Here is an 11484-nt window from a genome sequence, read left to right on the forward strand (position 1 = left end):
TAAATCACCTGCTCTCCTCTTTTTCAAAGAGCCTTCAGACATTTGATGTCAGTCATCTCCCATCGAGGCCACACTTGTCCAGTTTCCTCACTAGCTCTTCACCTGGCATGGTTTTGGAGTGTGGTCATCATCCTGGTTATGCATCACTAGGAGTTTGTGGTTTGTTCTTGATACCCAGCATTAAACACAGTGCGTACGTGGAGCCTGAGCCTCAGAGAGAGATAGTTCAATTAAACATTTTTTGGTTAATATAATATTGAAATGCCTTTTCTTTGATGAAATTTCTTTTACCGCCATATAAATGACCAAGCAACTCTTTATGTTGATACCATTATCAGAATTACTCCTTTGAGTTCTTAAAAAACTTGTTTTACTGTGCAGTATGGCAACATGGAAGTACGTAAAACATAAATATATAGTGTAATGAATGTCAATTTAGCTATTACTCAAGTCAAGAAATAGAACATTATTTGAGTCCAGAAAGCCCTCCTGTGCATCTCCTCAATCTCAATTTCACCTCAGAGGTAATTAATATCTCAATTTTTATAAGAAGCACTTCCTTCGTCACTTTTTAAAAAATAGATTTACCACTTACATCTGCATACCTAAACAATATAGTTTGTAGTTCAGCTTTGACTGTTTTAAAACTGTGTATAGATGAAATATTGTTGTATTACTTTGTGTTTTTTTGTAATGAATTACCATAAGCTTAGCAACTTAAAGCAGTACCCATATATTAGCACACAGTTTTGTAGGTGAGAAGTCTGTCATGTTGTGGCTGGGCTCTCTCTCTGCTCAGGGTATCATAAGCCTGAAATCAGCATGTTGGCTGGGCTGAGTTCTCATGTTTCCTCGATTAGTTCCAAAGTTGTTTTTTCAAGATCCACCTCCTTTCTTTTGATCTGTTTGTGTGCTTTCTATTGCATGAATTTCTGCTCTTAATTATTTCTTTATATTTTCTTGGGATTGATTTTGCTATTTTTTTTTTTTTACCTATTGAGACTGATGCTTAGTTTATTCACTTTCAATTTTTTTATATTGTGATATATACATACATAAGACTATTTCCTCCCCTAAGCATTGCTTCAGCTTCTACCCATAAATGTGTAGTTTTGTTATTTTTAAATGTTTGTTATGATTTCTTCTTTGTCGGATTTACAGATTGTTTTAAGAACGTATTTGTCAATTTCCAAACATGAATATTTTCTAATTATTACTTTGTGATTGATTTCTTCCCTGGTTGCCTTGTGGAGAGAGAACATCCTTGGACTTCAATCCTTGTAGTTCATTTGGATTGTATTATGACCCAGCACATTATTAGTTATTGTAAATGTTCGGTCTGTGCTTGAAAGGTGTTCTGCAGTCCTTTGCTACAGTTCATATGGTCATTAGGTCAAGTTTTAAAAATATGTTCAAAATCTTCTGTATCCTGGTATTTTTATCTTTAAATTGTCTTTTTAGTTCCTTTGTTGTTATTCTTTTGAATTCTAATTTATTTTTCAAATTTGGTCTCACCTTTTTGGCCTTCCAGTTCTGTCAAAATGTTTAGCTTTTGGGATTTTATTAATTTAACATTATAGTTGTTTTATAGGCTATTCAGGATAATTCTAATATTATAAGTCTTTCTGGGTCATTTTCTGTTTCAGTTGTTTCTATTGATCCTTGTTCATGGTATCTTATTACCTTGTGTGTCTAGCTGTTTTTAATTATATACTGTACAATGTAAATGAGAAATTATTTATAGCAATATTGTGAATCCTAGATTGATGTTTGCCTGCAGAGATCCCCCCCAACTTCAACTAGATAACTGGTGGCACTACCAATCTGAATGTGGGACCATCTCAATCCAAGGTACAGTTAGGGTTTATTTAGGCCACACAGATGATATAAAGCTATAATTCAAGTCATCCAAGGGCTTATTTATTTCTGGTTTCCTTTATCCTAGAAGTATAGTTCTTTGGGATGCAAGCTTCAAGTGTGTAGTAGATAACCAAACTCTTTCCTTTTGAAACACTCTTGCCTTTGACAAGGGTTTCAATGGAAAGTCTGTTTTACTCGCATTTTTCCTGGATCATGAAGTGCGTGCCCAACCATTTTGGGCAGTTTGATTATCTTTCTGGGATCTAATCGTTTGCTTTGATTTCAGCCAGGTCATTCTTTACAGTCTTCTCAAGTCTTTGAGGTCTTAAGGCTGTTTTTTAAGAAGTATTCCCTCCAACATTTGTATTTATCCTCGGAGGGACATCTTACCCAAGTTACTTAGTTACATGAAGCTAAAGTATCTGAGTTTGTATGCTTTAAAAAAATTAATCGGTGTCATCATATAAAATTGTAGTTGATCCAATTTATCACATTTTTTTTCTTAGTATGAATACTGGTAGTTAAAAGAGTGTTCTTGACACCTATGTTATGTGTTTATTTACACATTTAAATTCTGACTCCCAGTTTGCATTACTCAATTTGGAGTTCTACAGTGAATAGGTGGGACCAAATGTGCTTTATATGTGCTTATATAGAACTTCTGGAGTGCTGGATTTTCTTAGTGGGAATGATGTAATTTTTATCTCTTTAAAATGAGCCATGCCATTGTTGTCAGAGAGTGGAATATTTAAATGTTGCCTGGATGTTCTTCCAAATCGGCCATAGAAAATGAAAGAATGATTTGTTCTCAGAAGCGCCCTAAGCATCTTTTACCTGGAATGTGATTGACTTAGAGTGACATGTGGCTGGCTCCTTCTTGTTATTGATATTTCCCCTCAAATGTTACCATCTCAGTAATCACTCCTTTTTTCCCCTTTCATATTATGTATATGATAATTTGCATTTTTTCCTCCTTAGCATAATGTAAAGCTCCATGAGGGCAATGATCTTGCATATCTTTTTCATCTTGTATATCTTATTTACCCACTCCCTGAAACCTGTTAGGCAGTCAACAATTAGTTTTTTAATAAATGAATGACTAGAATAAATATGTATTAATTTCTTCTGAAATTGTGACATCATTTTCTCTAAATGTCACAGTAATCCTTTAAAAATTTGTGATTCCATTGAATTAAAGTCTTCTGAAGTAAGTATAGTATCTATTTTCTCTTGCCTTTTTTACAAAAACGTTTTTTGTAAATGTTGAATGAAAAATCAGATAAGAATCTGACCTAAAATAAACATTAGAGTGATAAAGAAATATTTAGCATTAGGTATAACTGTGACTGTCTTGTTCTATGCTGAACTGAAAGGATCTCATTGTGAATGAACTGAAGCCAGCCAACGGAGAAAATAGTCGGAGATGATATCAGAGGAGGGGGAGGTTAAGACCTTGTGTCTCATGTGGACTATGACTTTCACTCTTAATAATAAGGGAGGTCATCGGAGGGTTTTGAGCCGAGAAATGACATGGTCTGACTTACCTATCACTTGTGTTGAGAACAGACTGAAGGGGGAGGTGAATGTAGAACTGTAGGGATACTGAAGTATGCTTAACAGCTTGGCTCTCACATCAGTTCCACTTGCAAATTTGTCTGTCTCTGTGCCAAGACCTGGCAGTTTTAATTTCCATAGCTCAATTCTAAGCCTCAATATATTTGGTAGGGCATCCTGCCAGATCCTACCCTCAAGGCCAAGCCTTCTTAGTTTCTTATTCAGGAGGGTGTTGCCTATACTTGAAACTCTGCTCTTCCCATATGTATTTTAGAATTTGCTGGTCTTAATTCCTCAGAAAACCCTGTTGGGGTTTGATTGGAATTGCATTGACTGTACAGATTAATATGGAGAAAATTGGCATCTTTATATAGTACTGAATCCTCCTAGCTTTGAAATTAGGATAACTCCATTTATTTAGGTCTTCTTTAATGTCATGAAGTGCCTTTTTTGTTATTGTAAATGAGATTTTTAAAAATTGCATTTTCTGTTTCTTACTGATGTTTACAAATGCAGTTGATAAATTAAGCTTATATTCAGCTACCTTGCTAACACTTATAATTCTAATGATTTGTAAATTCCTTTGAGTTTTCTATGTAGAAAATAGTACCTGTAAATTCTGTTTTACTTCCCACTTTCTGATTCAGTACATTTTATTCATTTATTTAATTTATTTTTTCTTATTTTACTGAGCTGGCTAACCCACCAAGATAAAGTTTAATAATAATGTTACTGAGCATTAATAGTAGGACTTCTTAGTCATGTTCTTAATTTCTAAAGGGACTGTATCTAATACTTTAAAGAAGATGTTTGTTGTAGGTTTTTGGCAGGTACTTTCATCAGGGTATGAACACCTTAAAAGCATTTAATGATGGATGTACTGCTCTTTAGAAAGCTATTACCAGTTTACATTCCTCCCATAAGCATATGGACAGGCATACTTCTTCATGTCAATTCTTATCCACACCACATGGGGTAATTTTATTTTTAAAAAGTTTCAAATTTCATAGGCAGCATGGAACATTTCTTTATTGGCTTTGATTTATTTCTTCCCTTTATGCCAGTATTTTGTGTTGTTAACAGTTGTTCTTAAAGATAGGATAGGTTTTTTTGAAATATTTTCAGATTTAGAGAAAAGTTGCAAAGATAATACAAAGAATTTCCTGTTTCATAGACCCTTGACTCAAGATTTCTCAAATGTTAACATTTTACCTTGTTGCAAACTTTATCTCTAAAAACTTTGGTGTTCTTTCTTATTTTGGTTAAACTCTTTATTAGATTGGCTTATTCTAGAGATTCTGGGCTGTGCCTTATTTATTTATTTAATTAGAGTATAATTAGCATGTAACATTCATTTCAAGGGTACAACATAATGATTCTATATGTGTATACATTGTGAACTGCTGACTACAATAAGTCTAGTTAACATCCATTGCTATGCATAGTTATTAATTTTTTCCTTATGATGAGAACGTTTAAGATCCCTGCAACTTTCAAACATACATTTTAATTAATTATACTGCTGTACATTATGTCACTAAGGACTTATTTAATAACTAGAAGTTTGTACCTTTTGACTCCTTCACCCATTTTGCTGTTTCTTAAAACGAGAACTCTGTTTTATATAACCACTATACTATTATGAAAATAAAATAACCACCGATGCAGTATTGTTATCTGTAGACACTTAAATTTTATCAGTTACCTTTTATAGCAAAATACATTTTTTTCTTGCCCAGGATCCAATCCAGGATCATGTATTAATAATTTAGTTATTATGAATCTTAATTATCTTTTCTGGAACAATTACTCAGTCATTGTCTTTTGTAACCTCGACATTTTTTTTTTTTTTTTTTTAGTTTTGAGATTATTTAATTGACTTGTTTCTGGAAGATTCAATTTCTACATTCTTAGAATAGAAATTAAATGGTATTTGACATTCTTTTTTTTTTCTCCCCCCTTCACCAAGAACCCCCTACAAACCCTATTACAATCACTGTCCATCAGCGTAGTAAGATGCTGTAGAATCACTACTTGTCTTCTCTGTGTTGCACATCCCTCCCTATGCACCCCCCACATTATACATGCTAGTCGTAAGGCCCCCTTTCTTTTTCCCTGCCCTTATCCCTCCCTTCCCACCCATCCTGCCCAGTCCCTTTCCCTTTGGTAACTGTTAGTCCATTCTTGGGTTCTGTGATTCTGCTGCTGTTTTGTTCCTTCAGTTTTCCTTTGTTCTTATACTCCACATATGGGTGAAATCATTTGGTACATGTCTTTCTCCGCCTGGCTTATTTCACTGAGCATAATACCCTCTAGCTCCATCCATGTTGTTGCAAATGGTAGGATTTGTTTTCTTCTTATGGCTGAATATGTAACCTAGACATTTAAAAAGAATACAGGACAGTTGTTTAGTAAAATGTCTCTCAGTTGTCTTGGATATCCAAGGTTTTACCTTTTTGGGAGGAATGCCACAGGAGTAATGTGATCTGCCCTATCTGGGGGCATATGATGTTCACTTGTCCTATTATTGACATTGTTAACTTTGATCACTTAATTAAGGTGGTGTCTGGTAGGGTTCTTCAGTATGAAATGACTATTTTTCCCATTTTAATTAATTGGGTATCATCTAGGGAGCTACTTTGAGACTAGATAATACCCTCTTTTCCATCACACTTTCAACCACTACTTTCAGCACATATTGATGATACTTACCTGATAGAATTAGCAGGATGCTTGTCAATTCCTTCACTATATTTATTATTTGAAATTATACTCTAAGAGCTTTTCCCTCTCCCCCATTTATGTATGTATGTCAGTAAGGGCTGGTGCATTTTTATTTTACACTGTGGATTATTATCTACTACTGTCCGTACTTACTTTGTTGTAGAAATGCTCCACATTTGACCAGTGGGAATCTCTTTAAGCTGTCTCCTGTGCCCTGTAGACATGCCCCCATCATTCTTTGAGCATTTCCTTACTTTCTGTCACCACAAAAATATATCCTCAGCTCATACTGTCCTTTTCCATATCCCCCTAGTCTGGGAATCACCTGTTTCTCCAAGGCAGCCTGCTTTCTTTTAGTGATGTTCTCGTTGTGCTCATTACTTCTAGGCCCCCTCAGCAGACAGAACTAGGAAATATATATGTGTGTGGGTATGTATATTTACATATACACTTATATCTATTTCTGCATCTCTCTATTTTAAGGTCTGAGTTTATATGGTTAATTCTAATTCCAAGCCTTCCCCATTTTCATATTTGTGACTTCTTTTATGAGAATAAGAAACCAAACTCTGATTGTCCACAATATATTTACTTACTTGCTTTGTCTTAGAATACACCTAGAGGAGTTTCTTATCTCTGTTAGAACAATACCTAAGTAGAGTATAATATTTGTTTATGTTTCTTTTTGTCTTGAGGTTGAGTGGTGTTTGTAGTTAAAATAATGTTTTCAAAACTTCCCTGGGATTATTTCTTTTCCCGTTGGCCCCCTTCAGCGTGGTTATGTTACTCGTGTCACATACAATTTAGGTACCTGTGTTCATTTGTGTTCTACTTTGGGTACTTCTCTCCTATTATTACTATTATTATTATTTCATCTCTCTTTTTTTAAGTATATGAAACATTAACATGGTTTAAGACAACTGTTCCTAAAGGTAGGGTAGGTTACTAGATACTGAGATACTTACAGCTTTTAATTGTTTGTTCTTTCAGGGAATCCACATTAGAACAAATATGTGAAAGTTCCTGCCAACCTGTGAGAACTTCTTCCTTCTGACCTTTTTTGTTCTACTTACTGCACAACTTCCTCAGAAGTTCTTTTTTGATGCCATGTTCTGTGGCTTGCATCAAAAGAGGAGTTTGTCTTCATGAAGATTCCTAACATTGGTAATGTGATGAATAAATTTGAGATCCTTGGGGTTGTAGGTGAAGGTAAGTTTGGCATTCCTTGAGGTTTTGAGCAATGTGTAGTTACATCTACTACCATGAATGTTACTAATTCAGATCCTGTTAATCTAACTATATTAATTCAGATTTGTGCCTAAGAGAAAAATGTGAAAAATGAAATTCGTCTTAAATTATTTGGGTCTTACTCTCCAATGGTAAGCTAAATACCATCTTAAAACTCTTTAAATGAGGGATTTCTTAATTTCTTCTGCCTTTATGTCATTGTTTTCATTAGCAGTCATAGTTTCTTCAGTCTATAATTTTTTAGTTATATTTTATTTTTATATTAGGTAGTCTTATTTTGAATAACTTAAAATGTATTGGTAAAAGTTAAATTTTATTTAATGCATGGTATATAAATGAATAACTTCAATTTGTCTTTGAGAATTAAACCACACTTTATAAATTCTGAGGCACACAAATTGGTCATATTTTAATATCTCTAAAATCAGGATGTGTTGTGTTATAATCAGTAGCATGTCATGATTTAATTGGCAGCATTTATAATGCTTATAACAAATGATGTTATCAAATTGCTGAAGTATGGTAATTCATTTTTTATAAGTCTTTCTGATATTTTCCTTCTTGGTAATTTTTGCTATTGACTTAAAGATAGCCTTATGGAGATTTTGAGCAGTGTTTCTGTTCACAGGGGATATGTGATTATAATTAGGGTTTCTTAGCATTTATATCTTTAAAACAAATGTTTAAAAAAATTTTGTATCTCAGAATTTTGATATTTTGAATTTCAAAAAATGTTCTAAAAATTTACCTGTGTGAACAGCAAAGCCATTCTAGATTTTAATACCAAATTATTAAGTCCTTTTCAAATAAACAGAAACAGTTAAAATATAGTCTAATCATTGGGTGCTTGCTTCGAGACCTGAAGTAGGATAGATTTTTCTTCTTTCACTGGTCAACTCTTTATCATTTTCTTCCTTGATGTTAACTATGTAAATAAAACTCATTCTCAATGTTTTATCTACTATCTGATTTATAATAGCTGTTTTAAATTAACTATTCATTCTTCAAAAGTCTTATAATTAGAAATTTATGCAATAAAACTACTGATTAGAGGTGGTCAGCTCATAGGGTGTAGAGGGTTGGTATGTTCCAGATTCTGGGCCTTTTTCTGGATCATAACCTTATTTTCTTAGTATACCCATAGGTGATCATCTTCTCAAGGACTGGCTCTGATGAACTATAACTACCAGACTTATACAAATGAGAATATGGCAGCTTAAGTTATAGGTAGAATCACCACTGTTGCATATATTTTCTTTGCAAACTACCTCAGATTTTTTAACTAAGAAGCCCGTACACATTAAAGAAATTAGAAACTGTCAAGCAAACTCTGCATTCCTGTAGCCTAGAGAGTGTATTTTTGCCCCAGAGAAAAACTGGCATGAGCAGTTAAGTGAGGATTGGGCTTTGCCTGGTGATGGTGGAGTTGAGTTGAATGTCTCTAATGGCTGGTTCCATACTAGCTATGATATTAAGATTCATTCATCTCCACCAAAGTGAGAGAGACTTGTTCCGGTTCCCTAGACTCTATTAGAGACACATTTCCCAATTTCATCTCCCTGAAGTCCCCTCCTCATGGATGCATGCAAACTTTGCCTGTCTGTTAATGTCAGTATTTCTGACATTGCTACAAACGTCATTTATCATTCTGTTTTGATTCTCCTAATTAGATTTTTCACAGTATGACTTTAACCTCAGTTTCCTAGGTACCTTGGTGTCAACTCTGTATTCTCACCTTAAGGAACTTTTTTGGCTAGATAATAGGATAAGAGATGGAAAAGGTAGTGATGAATCTCATCCAAATACAGGTAACCCTTGAACAAGATGGGTTTGACTTGCTTAGGCCCATATATATCCAGATTTTTTTCAGAAGATATATTGGAAAATTTTTTGGAGATGAGTGACAATTCGAAAGAACATTTTCTTTTCTCTCTACCTTACTTTACTGTAAGAATATATAATACATATGACATACAAAATATGTGTTAATCGACTGTTTATGTTATTGGTAAGGCTTCTGGTCAACAGCTATTACTAAAATTTTGGAGAAGTCAAAAGTTGTGTGTGGATTTTTGACTGCATGGGGGATCGGTACCCCTAATCCCTATGTTGTTCAAGGGTCAGCTGTACACCAAAGAGAATGGGAGTGCCTGGCTGTAAATAGCGAAAGAGTCTTGGACTGCTTGTGGCCTGTGCCCTTGGACTAAGTCTTTACTTGTGGCAAAAATGTAGCAGCTCATACTAGTTATTAATTGGAATGCTGAGGCCTGTACTATTTTGCCAGTCAGAAAAGACACTCCAGTAACCTAGAAGAGGATTTAAATGTCTCCTAGGACAGAGAACATATTTGGTAGACTCAATGCTTAAGTTTCCTATTGGGAAATCGTTAGTTCTTAAATTTTAAGTTCCCTGGAATCTTTTCAGTTCATTTTCATTTACTTTTAAAGTTCTTATGTCCAGATTTTGTCTCCAGAAATTATAAGCTTAAATTTAAAAAGTGTCTCAAGTATAAATTTTCTTTAAAAAGAAGAACATTTAAAAATACTCGTTGGGGAAATGAATTCTTATGTTCTTGGTTTACAAAAATATATATAATACCCATGTTCTCTTTGTCTGAGGCTCATTGCATTATCACTGCAGAATATTGTCTTGTTAGGAATCATTATTATAGCATGTAATGATAATTAATATAAATATAATAAATCTTTGATTTCTCCAAGAGCTGTGGTTTGTATACATGCCCCTAATTCTTTACTTCTTTTTATTATAGGAGCCTATGGAGTTGTACTTAAGTGCAGACACAAGGCAAGTACATGGTTTTTAAAAAGAAAATAGCCATATATGTTTAACTGTTTTGAAATAAGTGTAGTGCTCTGTGCATGTGGGCAGATGATTAAAACTGTCTGGTTATGACCATGAGGATGCTTAATGAAGTAGAATTAATATGTAAACATAGAAAAAGGAGACTGCTTTTGGACAAGCTTTATCATGAGTAGGTCTTTGCAATCACTTGCTGTTTTTTTCAACCAATCTGTGTATAGGTAAAAAGCTGTCTAATGGGAAGAAGCAAAGGTGGTAGAAAAGAAATAAAGATAGTGACAGATTTAATTATATTCAAGTACTTAAGAGCAAGGAAGAGTTTCATTCAGTCAGTATTTATGTAGACCCAGTAATTCAGATTGCTTGATGGACTGAATCCAGATTTTGAAGGGTAGTTGGATAGGTGTTCGGTTATGAAATAGGGCTTGAGATAGGTGTATGATTATGATTATTGGCTGTAGTTGATCATCCTTGAACAGCCTTGAGATGAATCTTATTATATGGTTTGTATAGCCATCAGTTATTCAGAGAAGTTATTTCAAGTTTCAATAGCTGTTGCTTAGTTGGTGAACATGTTTTACTTAGAGGCTAACTTTTAAGATGTCAAGTGTTGAAGCTGTAACAATTTTAAAATTTAGATTAAATGTCTTTCTGTTATGGTATACCTAGTGTTTTAAAATACCTGGCCCTATGCTATTTCGTGTATGATTTAGTAAGACAAAGTTTAAAGTTTTTTTGTGATATTTTATAATGATATAATTTATGTCTGAAATGAGCCTAGCAATTGAGACAAACTGTTTAATTTAAAATCTCCCATCTTCCTATTGTAACGTATGTGTGTAAAGAAAGATGATATAATTTCTATGTTTACTTTTTTTTTCCTATTGTAAAAAATGCTATTTGCATTTTGGATTTAAGACTTCATTCATTTGATGTATTTTTGGGTTTTAGATCACAACTCTCTAATTCAGTGAATTTTCTATGATTTTTGAATTCAGGACTTGAATTATTTTATGTTGGTAATAGTTATTTGAAGATCTCTTCCAGTAAATTCTCAAAAAATGGTTTAAAAACTATTGGTTCTTGATTTAAGATGATTAAGAATTAAAGATAATAAATTAAATATAATCAAAATAAATTTAGTGCCTGAATACCTCGTTAAGAAATATCACCTCATTTTGAAATTAAACAAATGGAAAGCTCTATAGTGAAATTCTGTGCTTTTAATAAGTTGCCTTGAGTTACAATAAATATTCTGAAACTTAAAAAATATTCCTG

At 33.5% G+C, this 11484-nt stretch overlaps 1 protein-coding gene across 5 annotated transcripts in view; it reads left to right on the forward strand.

Moving 5' to 3' along the window:
- Window positions 1–11484, forward strand: part of CDKL5 (cyclin dependent kinase like 5) — a 181650-nt gene that overhangs the window by 61294 nt on the left and 108872 nt on the right. For all 5 annotated transcript variants that reach the window (XM_073227313.1, XM_073227316.1, XM_073227314.1 and 2 more), the window contains 2 exons: window positions 7129–7347; window positions 10157–10191. In XM_073227313.1, coding sequence (XP_073083414.1) covers window positions 7284–7347; window positions 10157–10191 — 99 coding nt within the window. In that variant the 5' untranslated portion in view covers window positions 7129–7283. The remainder of the gene's footprint in view (window positions 1–7128; window positions 7348–10156; window positions 10192–11484) is intronic.

The sequence above is a fragment of the Manis javanica genome, chromosome X, assembly GCF_040802235.1.
Source record: "Manis javanica isolate MJ-LG chromosome X, MJ_LKY, whole genome shotgun sequence".
Classification (NCBI taxonomy): domain Eukaryota; kingdom Metazoa; phylum Chordata; class Mammalia; order Pholidota; family Manidae; genus Manis; species Manis javanica.